This window comes from Somniosus microcephalus, chromosome 2 (assembly GCF_052327205.1).
Source record: "Somniosus microcephalus isolate GS21.2 chromosome 2, FLI_Smic_1.0, whole genome shotgun sequence".
Lineage (NCBI taxonomy): Eukaryota > Metazoa > Chordata > Chondrichthyes > Squaliformes > Somniosidae > Somniosus > Somniosus microcephalus.
In genome coordinates, this window is record NC_140988.1 from 155,422,903 (window position 1) to 155,440,117 (window position 17,215).

The 17,215-nt window shown below is 46.8% G+C and overlaps 1 protein-coding gene across 8 annotated transcripts in view; it reads left to right on the top strand.

The window, feature by feature from the left end:
* LOC147123042 (serine/threonine-protein phosphatase with EF-hands 2-like) overlaps window positions 1-17,215 on the top strand; it is an 87,723-nt gene that overhangs the window by 44,497 nt on the left and 26,011 nt on the right. For 7 of the 8 annotated variants that reach the window (XM_085964191.1, XM_085964208.1, XM_085964164.1 and 4 more), the window contains 2 exons: window positions 6,360-6,406; window positions 16,878-17,044. In XM_085964191.1, the coding sequence (XP_085820317.1) occupies window positions 6,360-6,406; window positions 16,878-17,044 (214 nt within the window). The remainder of the gene's footprint in view (window positions 1-6,359; window positions 6,407-16,877; window positions 17,045-17,215) is intronic. The other variant, XM_085964182.1, reaches the window with a different exon arrangement.

The following is a 17,215-nucleotide window of genomic DNA, read 5'->3' on the forward strand; positions in this document are numbered from 1 at the left end:
TTCCACGGAAGCTCAACGTAAACTCGAGGAACAGCACCTCATCTTCCGATTAGGCACTCTGCAGCCTTCCGGTCTCAATATCGAGTTCAACAATTTCAGATCATAACCTCGGCCCCTATTTCATTTTCACTTATATTTTTCCACTCCTTTCCTTTCCCCCCCCCCTTTCCTTTTGTTTCTCTCTCACACCTGGCAGCTATCTTTTGCCCTGCCAGTACACTTTACACCTAATCACAGCCTATTACCATCTCGTCTAGCTTCTAATCTCTTTTACTTCTTTTGGTTCTTTTATTCTTTTGTCCGATCGCAGCCCTGCCTTCGATCTAGTTCCTTTTCTCTCCAGTTTTGAAGAAGGGTCAAACCCGAAACGTCAACTCAAATTTCTCTCCACGGATGTTGCCTGACTTGCTGAGTTTTTCCAGCATTTTCTGTTGTTATTTCGGATTTCCAACATCTGCAGTATTTTGCTATCGTATCTTTTACAGCTCATGTATACTGCAGTACCGGCAGTGACCACACCTGTATATAGCACTGAGTAGTAATCTGTACAGTTCAGTTCCCGTGTGAGCCACGTTGAGTAAACACCTGTTGTACCATTCTCCTGCAGTCTGTGTCTTATTATACACGGACACAACATTGGCGACGAGGCAAGTTCGAACCGACCTGCAACTCTGCATCACCTCCCGGGGATTCGTTCCTGGAGATCAGTGGATTGGAGGTCAAGGCCAGAGACTCGGGCGTCGACCACGGGCAACCGCCCAGTCATCCAGCAGAGACTCGAGAATTGCGGGGGAGGCTGTCGAGAGCCAGGCTTGGCTTTCCAGATGAGGTGGTCCAGTGAAACGGGCTGGCAACAGGTAGTGCGCAGACCCTTCCCGGACAGCGGCGGGCTAGAGCCTGACCGAGCGGCACAGCAAAGGGCCGAGCAGCGTCGACGGGGGAGAGAGAGAGAGGGCAGAGCACACAGGGCGCAGCCGGTGTTCAGGGGCCGAGCAGCGTCAAAGAGAGGGAGAGACGCACAGAAACCCGCGAGGCGTCACCATTGCCACGAGGACCGCCGAGAGCGGCGTTGGCAGCAGCGCAGGAGAAGCGCGCGAAACCTACAGGGTGCCGCCATTGCCACGCGAACCGCTGGGAGCGGCGTTGGCAGCAGCGGGGGAGGAAGGAAAGCGCGGGAGACGCCATTTTAAACCACACCCAAAATGCCGAAGAGTGGCAGTATCACCGCGTTTGACAATGAAGTCAAAGATTGGACTACATATGTCGAACGAATAGAGGTATACTGCAAGGCAAATGAGGTGTCAGATGACAAGAAAGCGTCGGTATTGTTACATTTAATGGGTGCAAAGACGTATGGTTTATTACGAAATCTAGTAACCCCAACGAAGCCAATGGAAAAGAGTTTTGAAGACATAGTAACGATACTACAGGAACATTTAAACCCCACACCGCTGCTGATAGCAGAAAGATTCAAGTTTCACAAACGGAACCAGCATAAGGATGAAAGCAATGCTGATTATTTAACAGAACTGCGCAAACTATCGAAACACTGCCAGTTTGGAGCGGGACTGGCAGATACCTTAAGGGACAAGTTTGTGTGTGGGCTTCAAAGTGAAGGAACCCAGAAACGGCTTTTATCTGAAAAGGACCTTACGCTGGACAAGGCTTTCAGCATTGCGGTATCATATGAAGCAGCAGCACGGGGCGCTGCAGAGATACAACAGAGACCGCAAGAATATGGCACAAACGAAATGTCATATGGAACAGAGAAGTGCTATCGCTGCGGCAGAACAACACACGACCAGAATTCAAAGACAAAGTGTGCAGACAGTGTGGAAAAGTAGGACACATAGCACGAGTCTGCAGGTCAGGAAAGAAAACCAGCAATAAGAAACCTACCAAAGGAAAGTACCAGAAGGTACATAAGATGACGGAGAATAGTTCAGACAAACAAAAGAGTGATAACGACTCCGAAAGCAGGGAACTGAGTTGTCTAAAACTACTTAATGTGATCACAACGGAGGATCACCGAACCATTTGGGTCACTCTCAAGATAGCAGGAGTCCAGGTAAAGATGGAATTGGACACAGGATCAGCCCTAACAGTCATAAACCGATGGGACTACGAGCGGCTATTCTCACACATACCCTTGAGAGACACAAAAATTATTTTGAAGACGTACACGGGGCAAAAAGTCTACCCCAAAGGAAAAATAAGGGTGACCGTTATATATAACGGTAAAGAAACACCAAAACTAGACCTGTATGTATTGTAAGATGGAGGACCACCATTACTGGGACGTGAATGGATCCGGAAAATACAACTGGATTGGCATTCCATACAGGCACTGACTGTGGCTGACAAAAAGGATGACGACGTCACACCTGGGCGACTGTCAAAGATCCTAACTGATGCGAAAGAAGTGTTCCAGCAAGGACTCGGAACACTAAAAGGCATGACAGCGACGATTAAAATTGAAGAAAACGCAAGCCCAAAATTTTTTAAGGCCAGACCTTATGCGATCCGCCCAGCCATCGAAGCAGAGCTGGAGAGTCTGGAACGTTCAGGTGTACTGTCCAAGGTAGACTGGAGCGAGTGGGCTACACCCATCGTCCCTGTGATGAAAAAGTCATTGAGCAGCACGCCTGGGGAACTAAGGAAGGTTCGCATCTGTGGGGACTTTAAGGTAACAGTGAACCCGGTCCTTCACACCGTACAATATCCACTTCCGCGGATTGAAGATATTTTCACCTCGCTATCTGGAGGGAAACGCTTCACTAAGATTGATCTGGCCCAGGCGTATCTGCAAATGGAGGTAGAAGAAGCATCAAAAAAATACCTCACAATCAACACCCATAAAGGTCTCTACCAATACAACTGGCTGGTATTCGGGGTAGCATCAGCTCCGGCTATTTGGCAGAGGGCAATGGAACAAGTCCTGCAAGGGATCCCAGGGACCCAGTGTTATTTGGACGACATCCTGGTCACGGGCGAAAATGACAGTGATCACCTTGCCAACCTGGAGCAGGTGCTCACTAGATTGCAGGAATATGGGCTCCGAGCTAACCGCCCCAAATGCGAGTTTTTAAAAAAAACAGATCTCGTATTGTGGCCACGTTATCGATAAAGAGGGGTTACATAAGTCCCCAGAGAAGATTGAGGCAGTAGTCAAGGCTCCAGCACCGGAAAATGTGTCACAACTGAGGTCGTTCCTCAGGCTGGTGAACTACTACCATAAGTTCTTGCCAAATTTGTCTATAATACTACACCCACTGAACACCCTACTGCAAACTGTGGTGCCATGGAAGTGGAGTGACGAATGTAGGCGAGCTTTCCAGAAGAACAAAACACTAATCACATCGAAAGACGTATTGGCCCATTACAACCCGGCATTACCAATTCGGTTGGCATGTGATGCGTCACCCTACGGCATTGGAGCGGTGCTGTTGCACAAATTCTCGGACAGCTCAGAGAGGCCAATAGCCTTTGCGTCACGATCACTAACCTCAGCTGAGCGTAACTATGCCCAGATTGACAGGGAGGCCCTCAGCCTAGTGTGGGGAGTGAAAAAGTTCAATCACTATCTGCACGGGCAGGAATTCACCTTGCTGACTGATCACCAGCCTCTTGTCTCCATTTTTAATCCGAAGAAGGGCGTTCCGGTGATGACTGCGCAATGACTACAAAGATGGTCACTTTTTCTAGGGGCGCACCACTATGAGATTGAATATAAGGGCACGAAACAGCATGGAAATGCTGATGGGCTATCACGCCTGCCACTGCCTACTGCGGAGGAAGCACCAGCAGTGGATCCTGTTGAAATATTCCATTCGACTATAGTTGAATACCTACCGGTAACTAACACTTGTATCGAAAAGGAAACCCGAAATGACCCGACACTGTCTCGGGTATATGATTTGACGGTGAAGGGATGGCCAGCACATGGTGACTCACTGTTGCCAGCATTCTCGACAAGGAGAGAACAGCTGTCAGTGTGCCGGGGGACCTTGATGTGTGGATCCCGAGTGGTAATTCCACCCAAGTTACGGGATAGAGTGCTCAATGAGCTTCATGAGGGTCATCTGGGAGGGGTAAAAATGAAAAGCCTAGCCAGGGCTTATGTGTGGTGGCCGGGAATCGATAAACAAATCGAGGACCTGACCAAGAGCTGCTCAGGATGCCAGAAAGTCCAAAATGCACCACCACAGGCCCCTCTACACCCATGGGAGTGGCCCTCATCTCCATGGCAATGGGTGCATATTGATTTTGCTGGTCCATTCATGGACTCAATGTTTTTAATAGCCGTGGATGCACACTCGAAATGGCCTGAGGTCATCAAAATATCCTCCACCACCACGGAGAAAACTATTGCAGTCCTACGGACCATTTTTGCCAGGAATGGCTTGCCAGAACAGATTTGCTCCGACAACGGACCACAGTTTGTGTCCGAAGAGTTCCGGAGGTTCTTGAAAAAGAATGGGGTAAGGCATTACACATCCGCCCCGTATCATCCAGCCACAAATGGATTGGCTGAGAGGTTCGTACAAACCTTTAAGAAGGCAATAAAGGCTATGTACAATGACAACATTCCGCTGCAGCACAAGGTGGACAATTTCCTGTTTGCCTACCGGAATGCGACACATGCAGTCACCAACCAGGCCCCAGCCATGATGTTCTTTAACTGAAGGTTAAGATCTCGCCTGGATTTGCTCAGACCAAACGTACGAAGAGATGTTGAGAGTAAGCAATTCCAGCACATCCATGAGAAGCCAACAAGGAGCCTCAATGTAGGGCAACCAGTCTTGGCCCGCGACTACCGAACAGAAAAATGGCAGCCAGGAACGATATGCACACGGCAGGGCCCACTAATGTACACAGTGGACGTTGGGGAGAGCATCGTGAGACGCCATGCTGACCAGATCCTAGAGTCACAGGAACAAGTCAACCCCATGCCTCGCCCATACGTACCTGGTGATGAACTCGACGTACAGGTCGCATCTACCCCAGAAACAGTAGCATCGGAAGCTGATGAACCAACCGACGACAGGGGGCCAGAATCACCTCCGCACCAAGAGCAAGACACTCGGGAAAGGCGCTATCCAGAAAGGATCAGGAAGCCTCCCCAAAGACTGAATATATAAATAGACTATTTTCAGCTAATGTTGCATGTTAAAAGTGTTAATTGTAATTAGTTTGATATTTAATTGTTAAATGAGTGTTATGGTACTGTTAATCTAAAAGGGGAGGAATTGTAATGTATATACCTTTAAGGGGGGAGCTATCTTTTACAGCTCATGTATACTGCAGTACCGGCAGTGACCACACCTGTATATAGCACTGAGTAGTAATCTGTACAGTTCAGTTCCCGTGTGAGCCACGTTGAGTAAACACCTGTTGTACCGTTCTCCTGCAGTCTGTGTCTTATTATACACGGACACAACAATGTGCCTGCCATAGTTGAATAGCTGTCAGTGTGTGCAGGGTGTGAGATGTGGGTGTGAGTGTTGCAGCAGTGGTAAGGTTGTGAGGGTGAAGTGAAGCCATTATTGTGAGATCTAAGTGGTAATAGCTAGAGATTGTTGGTAGGTGAGTGCTGGGGGTGTGGTGCATCGAGCAGTGTGTGAGGCTTGTGGTGCAGATGGTGGGATATGGCATTTGCTGAAGCCTTGACCTGCTGTGTGAGGTCATTAAACTTCTTTCGGCACTGGATCACCGACCTGGGGACCACAGTGCTGGCCGTCACATAGGCAGCTATTTCCTGCCAGAGCATTCGGGATGTATGTGGCGAGAGCTTTCTGCCAGCCTGCGGGAAGAGGACAGCCTCCTCCCCACGGCCACCACCAGTGCCTTAAGAACCGCATCTGAGAATCTGCGGGCTCTCTCCGTGCTGAGGATCAGCCATCTGCTTCCACTGCTCTCTTCTTCCAAATGAAGTTGGAACTGGGTTGACAATGAGGTACTGTAGCATCAATGCATCTCCCCTTTAAGTACTGAATAAAGCCTGTGCCACACATGACTGCGAATTAGACTGAACCTGATATTGGCCCACCTGTTGAACAGTAAGCCCATGAGCAGCGGTTTTAGCGCGGAGATCAAGACTAAAGTGTTAATGAGGACTGAGCATGAATTTTGCGTGCTACCTAGACCATTTTGACCCGGCGCAGCTTAACATCGTTTGGCCTCAACACTGCCCGTTTTGTGGCCATTGTGTATTGCTAGCAGTTTCTATCTTTATTTTAGATTTCCAGTATTTGCAGTTTTTCTTTTTTACTATACAATCTTTGATTATACTCTTTTCTGTTTGAAATAATATTGTATATAATTAAATAAATGTTTTTTTTCCTCCATGGAATTTTTAGGTGATTTGCACGGAAAATTGGATGACTTATTTTTAATATTCTATAAGGTACGCCTGCATATTTTTGAAAGCCAATTGCAAGAGTTTTTTGTATATAATACTGTGTTTTAGAAATCAGCATTAACTTATCCTCTGCTATTATTATATCTAAATCTATTTTTAATGTTTATATCAACTTTAGATCTATTCATAATTAAAAAATCAATAATTTACAACACAACTTAAAGTTAATCAAACAGCAGAACCGTCCATCAAGAATCCTTTTGTTTGCTTTTAATCTGGGTGAAATTACAGTGGGATTTTCAGGAGGTCTTTACCAATGTAAAATGCACACACTTCTTACTGGGTACTCCAGCTGATTTTGCACGTAGGTTGTTGAATTGATATAGTGATGCCCTATCGTAAAACTAACAGATTAACCTCAGATTTTCAATCATTCAATTGTATTCGACTAGGGATTATTACTGTTAACCCACTGAAATTTTAGTTCTCACCCTGCTCATTTTGTAATGTATTTTTTCATATCCATCACTATTCATTGGCCAAAAGGACAAGAACATGACTTGCTCCCATTGCCATTATTTTGAAAGTTGTATATTGGTTAATATATTTGTGCAGTTGCACAACTTGCTTATATAGCATACCGAGATACAATGGAGCTGAATATCCAGTCAACACAAACCAGGCATGCAGGGACCCAGGAGTGCACTTGCTGTTTGAATTTATTTGCTCCGAACTGGATTTGTGCAGTGCATCTCTGTAACATCGCCCGACTCCACCCTGCCTCAGCTCATCCACTGCTGAAACATTCATCCATGCCTTTGTTACCTTTAGACTTGACTATTCCAACGCACTTCTTTCTACCCTCCATAAACTTGAGGTCATCTAAAACTCTGCTGCCTGTGTCCTAACTGGCACCAAGTCCCATTCACCCATCACCCCTGTGTTTGCTGACCTACACTGGCTCCCGGTTAAGCAACTCCTTGATTTTAAAATTCTCATTCTTGTTTTCAAGTCCCTCCATGACCTCGCCCCTCCCATCTCTGTAACCTCCTCCAGCCCTACAACCCTCTGGGATTTCTGCGCTCCTCCAATTCTGGCCTCTTGAGCATCCCCGATTTTAATCACTCCACCACTGTTGGTCATGCCTTCAGCTGCCAAGGCCCTAAACCTCTCTGCCTCTCTACCTCTCTTTCCTCCTTTAAGATGCTCCTTCAAACCTACCTCTTTGACCCAGCATTTGGTCATCTGCCCGAATATCTCCTTATGTGGCTCGGTGTCAAATTTTGTTTGATAACGCTTCTGTGAAGCACCTTGGGACGTTTCACTATGTTAAAGGCTCTATATAAATACAAGTTGTTATTGTTGTTGCTGCATAAATTACCATTTGATCTATTAGGCCGATTAAAAAGTAAATTTTATGCAAATTAAATTTAAATCCCATTCTTTCTGATGGGATCTTACAGTACACTTAGGCCACTCATGTATAGTATGTGTAAAAGGCCAAAACCACTCTGGCCTTCTAGGATGTGTCTCCTTAAAGGGGAACTGAGGTATTTTTGGTTGCTGTAACAAAAATGAATGAAATAGATATTGCATTTAGTGCTCCTCTCTGCTTTAGTTTTTTTTTGAAGGTGGAAGGGAAAATCAAAGAAGGGATGCAAGAGGAAATTGTTTGCCCTGCCATTAACCAAGCAACCATGTTTACAGACCCAGGCACAGCAACCTGGGAATGTTTGAAGAACTCTGCCTTCGCAGGCTCACCAGAGATGCAGTGTTAAAGTTGTGCTATTTGCTGTAATCTGAAATTAGAAAGTAACAATCAGAGTGGTCAGTGGCAGTTGAGATTACCACTCACAAAAACTTTTACACCTCTGGTTCCTTCCAATCTATCGCAGTGGATATCTGCAACATCAGTCAATATATAGTGCACAGGCGCATCAAACAGGTGCCTATGCTTGTTCAGCAGCAAAAACACCATCACTTTCCCGACAGAAAAGCAACAACAAAATGAGAGGACTCTGCGCTGCAATTTTTTTGTATAGCAGGATTCCCCAAAGTTCAGGTGGTTATTGGTGCAACCCATATAGCCATCGGGACCCCTAGGCACAATGCCATGGTGTTCATGAACTACAAGGGGTTCCACTCCATCAATATCCAGATGGCCAGTAACACAAGATCATGCAGGTCAATGCTCGTTTCCTAGGCAGCAGTCATAGGTGTTCTATTGTAGGCAGTTCTCTGTCCCTGTTTTATTTGAAGAAGAAGGTGTATTGATTTCTTTGTGGGTTCAATGACGAGACATTTATGAAAGAGAATGAGTTTTAATCTAAAGTCTGTTCAACTCTTTTATACAGCTTTTACAGGAGACACGATGCTGTGATGCATCTAGAACGAAACCGAAACTAAACTGCACTGCCTTGCTTGTCTCGGTCACATGACCTCTGCTGGTCAGGCACAAGCAATCAATACCTGCAAACATGCTATTAAGGCATCATAATCGAATAGGCAAATACCATCTCTATTTGCTGATATCATTACATCTCCTTTCCTTAAAACAAAAGTATTTTACTTTTAACTAACAACATGTTTTCTTTGTATTAATCTGCATTTTAACTGTAACACTTAATGAACTTACATTATCATTATCATGATCAAGGTTTTTTAACCTTGCTTTGTGTGTTCACATGAAATATGTCAATACACTAGAACTTGAAGAAAGAATAAGATAACATTACTTCCTTCTATAACAATAGTCCTTAAATTTGCGCAATGAGTCTCTCAGGAGGCTTCACATGTCTTGAGGATTTTCTGATTGATTGTCCTTGAATCTGAGTTGTTGCCTCAGATGATTGGTTCTCAGCTGTGTGATCAGGTTGTTCAACAGTATCAGTCTCTTGACCTGCTGTGGCTGGTCCCATGAGAAGATCTCGACGATTTCTTCTCAGAACAGCACCCTCATCTGTCTGAATGGTGTATGATCTTGGTTGAACTTCACTCAGGACAGTTCCCTTCTGAGTCCATGTGTTTGTTTTGTCTTTCAACCTTACTTGGTCACCAGTGTGGAGTTCAGGTAGGTTTTGTGTTCCTCTGTCATAGTAGTACTTTTGCTTTTCTTTCTGTTGTTCTTTGAACTTCCTCACTTTCTCCCCCTCTTTTGTTTTCAGGAGGTTCTCCGGGATGGGTAGGTTTGACCTTAGCCGACGTCCCATCAGGAGTTGGGCTGGTGACATACCACACTCGAGCGGCGTTGTGCGGTATACAAGCATGCTCTGGTAGAAGTCAGTTCCACTGTCTTTTGCCTTGTACATCAGTCTTTTCACTGTGTTTGCGGGCTCTCCTGGGTCAACAGCTCTGGACAACGTGTCTGCTGTATACATCAGCTTACCCAGTGTGTACGCAACATTCAGTTCATCATAGACTGCCTCTCCTTCGCTTTCCACAACGAGGACTCTCTTTACCAGGTTCAGTCTCTCACAGGCTTTTAAACCTAGTATGGCTTGCACATCCTTTGGCACCACGATTAATGCTAGCGTGTGCTCTCTGTCCTTGTGTGTTACTTTGACAATGCATCTTCCTTTCACTGGTATATCAGTACCTGAGTATCCTGTTACTTTCACTTTTATTCCATGTATCTTTGGTCTGGGTCTAATTTTCTTAAAATCAGTCTCTGATATCACATTAACTTGTGCTCCAGTATCCAATTTAAATGGAATATGTATGTCATTCACTTTTAGTGTCAACATCCAGTCTCTTTCTTCTTCTTTGTTTTCAGACACAACATCTACATAGAACTCCTCTGTGTCGCTTTCATCTACTGCATGGACCTTGCTTTGTTGCGCTTGGTTCTTGCAGCAACGGGCATAATGGTTGTTTTTGTTGCAACTATTGCATTTTTTACCATATGCTGGACACTTTTTTGGTGGATGCTGTGTACCGCATTGACTACATGACTTTTGATTGTCCTTTTCGTTTTCGTTCGCTGGCCACGCCTCTTTTTTCACATTGGCGCTCTTTTTGTTAAACGGTTTGCGTCCGTTCATTCTCACTGCATCCACGTTGCAGCTATTGTCACTGAACAGCTCCTTTGCCTGCAACTTCACAGTCTCTGTAGCCCTACACAGTACTATGGTTTTTCCCAGGTCTAGATCTTGCTATCTTAGCAGTCTTTCCCTTAGACCATTATCTGGAATACCACACACCAGTCTGTCTTTTATCAGCGAGTCTGTCAGTCCCCCAAATTCACACGATTTGCTTTTGTTTCTCAGTTCAGTCACATACTGATCAATAGTCTCACCCGTTTTCTGTACACATGTGAAAAATCTGTGCCTCTCAAACGTCACGTTACGTTTAGGTATGCAGTAGGCCTCAAACTGTTCCATTATTTTATCTAGCTTCATTTTGTCTCCATCAACAGCGAATGTGAAGTTATTATACACCTCCAGCGCTTCATCACCCACGACATGTAAGAACAGTGACGATTTCTGTTTATTACTTTTCTCGTCAGCTCTGATTGCTGATAAATACAACCCCACACGTTGTTTGAATCTCCTCCAATTTTCAGCCACATTACCTGTCAACTGAAGCATCGCCGGTGGGTGTAAACCTTCCATTTTTTCACTTCGTTAGCTATTCTCCAATGGTAAGCAATGATGTTCTCTTTTGGCTTGCTAATTTGTGGAGAGCTGATTTAACTTCAGATATTTTCTCTTCATCTCTTTCAATCACTTCTGACACCATGTATTGATTTCTTTGTGGGTTCAATGACGAGACATTTATGAAAGAGAATGAGTTTTAATCTAAAGTCTGTTCAACTCTTTTATACAGCTTTTACAGGAGACACGATGCTGTGATGCATCTAGAACGAAACCGAAACTAAACTGCACTGCCTTGCTTGTCTTGGTCACATGACCTCTGCTGGTCAGGCACAAGCAATCAATACCTGCAAACATGCTATTAAGGCATCATAATCGAATAGGCAAATACCATCTCTATTTGCTGATATCATTACAGAAGGCAGACTTGAAAGATACCTCGTAGGAGACCAAGGCTACCCTCTGCAGCCTTGGCCAATGACACCCTTGCAAGAACTAAATACTTGAGGCTGAATGCAAATGTAACAAGGCCTATTGCTTCCCCTTGGTGACAGAGTACATCTTCTGAAACCTACTCGAATACTTCTCCTAAGTGTTTCCCCAGTGGAAGGAATAAGTGAAATAATTGGCTCCTGGGTGTTAGTGGCAAGTGCTTGGAAGTGGCCCTGTACATCCTTATGTGGGGCCCTGAACAGGGCCTACAACTGATCTCCCATGTCCATTGGTGCAGCAGCTGCCTGGTTGTGAGCCATTCAATCACCTGCCCAGTAACTATGGCTGGAATTTTCACATTGGAGAGTGTGCGGGTATGGGGACGGGTCAGCGGTTAAAAGCGCAGAAATTGACAGTGCGTCGGGAACCCACCGCCATCCCGCTGACGTCCACCTTTAAATTGGGCGTGTTTCAAGGCATGCCACGAACCCGCTTGGGAGAGGCAGGCGACCTCATTGAAGTACTTAACAGCTCGTTTACAGATCATTAACTGCCTTTTTAACGTCAGGTTTGGACTTTAACTGGTTGCGCACAGGATTCATGCACCTCGGGAACCTCGCCTGTGAAGGGGAGGCGGGAGTTCAGTGGCCATTGTGCGAGTTCATTAAGTGACAGCTGGAAAAAGCACATAAATACTCACACCTTACACCTGCTTCCGTGCCAAAGGGAAAGGCTCTCGCCAACACCATTTTGTGCAGAGATTTAGCTTTCAGGAGTTTGCAGGTCATTTCTGCAACCTCGCAACCCACTCTCACCACATTGCTCATCATTCTCACTACATTGGAAGATTGTGCCTCTGATCTCCACTTTACCTGGCATTTATCAGATCAGCATGGGTGCCACTTATGCTGTCTCACCTTGGACCTCAGAAACGGACCAAGATGAGCCCCAGCACTAACAACACCGGCCACACCAGCAGCAGCCACAACACCAGCAGTAACTACACTAGCAGCCTTCTCCTCACTGACCTGATGCTCCACAGGAGAGAGGGGATCACCACAGGGCTGCACCGCGCCGGAGGCGACACACCCAACACAGGGTATACAGGCAGAGGAGGAGCTTTCTCAACATGACTGAGCAGCAGTGCTTCAGGAGGCTCAGGCTATCGCGCCAGGTCTTTCATCGACATTTGTAGCTTGCTGGAACCAGACCTGCTGCCAAGTGGACCTGGTGGACATGCCTTACCAGTGGCTGTGAAAGTCACCACCGCCCTCAACTTCTTCACCTCAGGCTCCTTCCAGGGATCTGCAGCAGACATTTGTAGGATCTCGCAGTCGTCCGCCCACAGATGCATCACCCAGGTGACCGATGCCATGTTTCACAAGTCAGCCAATTATATGAACTTTACCACTGATGGAGCCAGTGTTACTGAGCGGGTGCTCGGCTTTGCAGCTCTGGCTGGCTTCCCACAGGTGCAGGGCATCATTGACTGCACACATGTGCCCATCAAGGCACCCCCAAATCACCCAGGGCTTCCACTCCCTCAATGTGCAGCTCGTCTGCAACCATAAAAAGATCATGCATGTGTCAGATTCCCTGGCAGCTGTTATGACTGCCAGCCAGGAGCTGCCAGTCCACCCTCCCCCAGCTCTTCGCACCTCCAAATAGATTTACCGGCTGGCTGCTTGGAGACAAGGGCTATCCACTGAAGACGTGGTTGATGACACCGTTGAGGAGGCCAAGCAATGAGGCCGAGGAGCGCTATAATGACAGCCACATGTCCACCAGATGTGTCATAAAGCAAGCAATCAGCATGCTGAAGATGTGCTTCAGATGCCTTGACCGATCTGGAGGAGCCCTTCAGTACGCACCAGCCAGGGTCTCCAGAATGATCGTCGTATGCTGCGCGCTGCACAACATAGTGCAGCAGCAAGGATTGGAGCTGCAGAAGGAGCAAGGTACAAAGCACACAGTCTCTTCAGAGGAGGAGGAGGAACAGGAGGAGGACCCTGAGGTGGAGATGGCACCAGCAGCGGTGCACATTGCTGCCCGGGAGGCCCAGAATGGCCTCATAATGGCCAGATTTACTTAACTTGCTCCAATGCAGCCATATAGCTGCCACATGCTGTACTAAGGTCCCCACCCCCCACCCCAACAACACCATAAAACAGCCCTACAATGACCAAGCCATTCCTCTCACTTAAACCCCCATAGCTCGAGTTTAACTAATGTCTCACCATTCACTCCATGACAAGGCCACTTCCCAGGTAGCAAGCAAAAATGGTGCAAAGAAATAAGTGTTTCTGTGTCATAAATATAACTGAACCTTATCACTAACACTTGTTTATACACCCACGTGCATACCCTTGTTCATCTAGGATTGTGTTTTTTTTCTTTTCCGAGTGCTTCTACGAGGTGCAACCCCTGTGGCTTCAGCAGAGGTAGAGGCAGGCTGCTCACTTCCCTGCTGCGACTGCTTTGACACTTTTGGTGGATGTTCTCTGGGTTTTGGAGCCTGTGAGGACCTCGCCAAAGACTGCTCCTCCTGTGACTGTGCAGGGGCAGACTTGGCCATCAGGATCCAAGGCAGCATGTGGGGCTCTGACTGAGGGGGAGGCAATGGGGGAGAAGTGGGAGCGCTTTGAGCAGTGACCCCACTTCCATGTCTCCTCTCACGAGCCACCTTCACTTCCCTGCTAGAAAGGAGCTGGAGAGCACGTTGCTGCACAGCAGTGGGGTGATGAACGTCCAAGTCTAGGTTGGTATCCCTCCTCGAGATGAGGTCAATGAGAGTCTGCAATCTGTTGTTCACAGCAAGCATGTTCTCGTTCAACTGGCGCATTAGCTGCTCCATGCAGGTGGCCATTCTTTCCATGGAACAGCACATGTTGGAGATGGACTCCTCTATTCTCTGTACAGTCGCACATATCGCAGCTGGAAAAGCTGCCAGAGCTTCGCAGATTTGTTGCTGCTCCTCCAAGATCACCCTCTTTCTCGACGGCCCCCGAGGTTCAGCATCTGCATCCAGCTGAGCAGAGCTTGGAGCATCCTGCGGCCTCTGGTGAGGAGTCTCCACTGCTGTCCCTGTCTCCACCATCTGCTCTTGCTCACTTGTGATCTGTGAGACACACAAGGTGGCTACACTATATGTCTCGCAGGACCCACCGAGGTGTGCGTATCTGCGTTGATGCTGGGTGCGCTTGGGTCTGCTGACGATGCACCCTCAGAGGCTGGAGCTTCCTCTGGGGAGTCATCTTCCTCCTCCAGCTGGACAGTAGGTGGGTGGGGGGGACACTTGATGGACCTGCGGGAGAGTAAAAACTTGAATTAGAAGTGTTATGATAAGACTGTGTAACGTTACCATTATGCACATGATGACATTTCACTGGCTGCTGACATCAGTCACCATATGAGTGACTGCTATATGCCATGTGGCTGTCTGAGATGTAATTCTGTCACCAGGTTGCTGGGATGTCCTCTCTCCGTCTCCAACCGCCAGCAGCTCTGCAACTCCAGTGATTTGCAGGGTCTCCTCCTCTGCTGGAGTCAAGTTGGTGAACAGTGGAGGGCCACCTCCGGGTCATTGGCTCTCCCTTTTGTTCTGGGCTCTCTTCTCCTGCAAGGAGAGAAAGAAGAGAACTTTGAGTGAGAGTGATAGAATGAGTGTAAGGGATGTATGGGCTACATCTGTAGAAGTTGACTATGAGGGAGTGGCGTGACATTGTCAAATGGCCTCCTTCTGTAGTGTTACTTCCTATGATTGCATTAGGCTGAGGGTGAGTGTCAGTGGTGGTTAGTCAGATGGGGATGTGAGTAGGTGCATCGACAGAGAGGGATGGGTGCACCTTGCAAGGTAGGTTGGTGTGAGGATTGACGTGCAGAAGTAGGCTTAGGAAGGCAGAGTGATGGGGTTGGGGTGACACGCACATCAGGATGTAGTTGAATGTGGCATTGTACTCACCTTTCATGACCTCATGAGATCATTAAATATTTTCCGGCACTGGATCCAGGATTGCCTTCCAAAACCCTGCTGGTGATATCCTCTGCGATCTCCAGCCATGCCGTCTTGGTATCTGGCTGCTCTTTTGCGCCCATCCCCAGGGAATAGTACCTCCCTGCATGCTCTGACTCCCTGGACCAAGACTTCCAGGAAGGTGTCTGAGAACCTGGGCGCAGCCTTCTGCCGCTGTGACACCATGTCTGCTTGGACCCACACAAATCTCTGCAATATTGAGCAAGTGCCACCTCTCCCAACTACCTTTATCTCTCCTACAACAACCTTCAACTGGGATATGTACAAGGCTGCTTATTATATCTACGTGAAAACGAGTCATCAGTGACGTCAGCAGACCCGCTCCATTTAATTGGGCCGGGAAGCCCACATGGCTGTTTCAATTGATGTAATTGAGTTAAACGCGCAGTGCAGAACGCACTGTTAAAAACTTCGGGATGGCAACCCGCTCCGACGTTCAGGTAAAGATTCCGGCCTATGTTTCCTGGCTGTACATTATTGTTGCCTTCAATGCTTTTGTTCCCAACCAGACACTTTGTGCCATCTAGGTTCTTTGTGTCCTAAAATCATATTTCAGTCCAATCAGCTTTGTCCTCCACATCTAGCCACTTCCATTGAAGTAGCCAATTTCCTTTTTGCGATAGTCCTTGATATTTCTGCCACAATGCACACAATCCCCTTCCCCCTCCCACTCGCTGCATGAGCTCCCAGTACTACTCACGTTTCAGGCAGAATCTACAAGTTAGCAAATGATCAGCTGTGCTCAACTCAAGAATGCACAAAACCCACCATGCACCATTCTCACATTCCCCATGTACATTATGGAAATTCAACTCCACTGTGTCTGTTTGCATAGTTGTACAAATTGGCACGATAATAAACTTAGAATCAGTGTTGGCAGTAGCCAAAGGGAGGGGTTTGCCTAAACTGGGTCGCTATGCTTGTGGTGCCAGCACTGGGTGGCAGTGTACTTCCATCTGTTGCTTTTAAACCAGCTGGTAGGAAGTGCATGGAAGTGCATGAGAACAGTTCAGTATGACTCAGCTCCCTCCATCTGGATAGTAAACACTAGGTGTGATTCTGCAATCCTACACTCACAGCCGGGATCTCCGCTTGCATGGATCATGGATTGGAGAATCTGTTGTCAGCCATATTTCCAACCAGTGCTTCCTGCTGGTGCAGCTTCTGCGCTTTGAACCTGGGACCGTGGAAGGGAACTCATTGGAGGTAATTTTGACTTTGAGTGATAGTGTGAAATGGCCAATATCAATTTAAAGAAAATGAAAATCGTGAGAGATGTATAACGGGCGGCTGAATCAATATCGCCTGTTTTACATTATCACCCAAAGTCAAAATTACCCCCATTATGTGGGAAATAGCCTGTGTGTTACTGCACCGCCTCACCACTATCTCTATCATTGTTGATGTGATACAATAGCATTTCTGTTACTAATGTGGATTTATTTTTTTCCCTGACCAGAATGGGCTCCCATCCCCAGAAAAGGTGTACGTCTTTAACGGAGACTTTGTTGACAGAGGGAAACATTCTATTGAGATTCTGCTGATCTTGTTTGCATTTCTACTTGTTTATCCAAAGGGAGTCTATTTAAACAGAGGAAACCATGAAGATCATATCGTCAACTTAAGGTAGACACAGTGTAATCCATTTACCATTGTGTTGGTTCTCTCCAATGTCTCAGTGTGTATTCAGTGAGTCTCTCAGTCATACAAACCAGTAAGGCTATGTAGTGGCAGTGGGGTTACTACATTCAGCTTCAGGATTGCCTGAGCTAGATAGGGGACCATTAGCCAGAATTC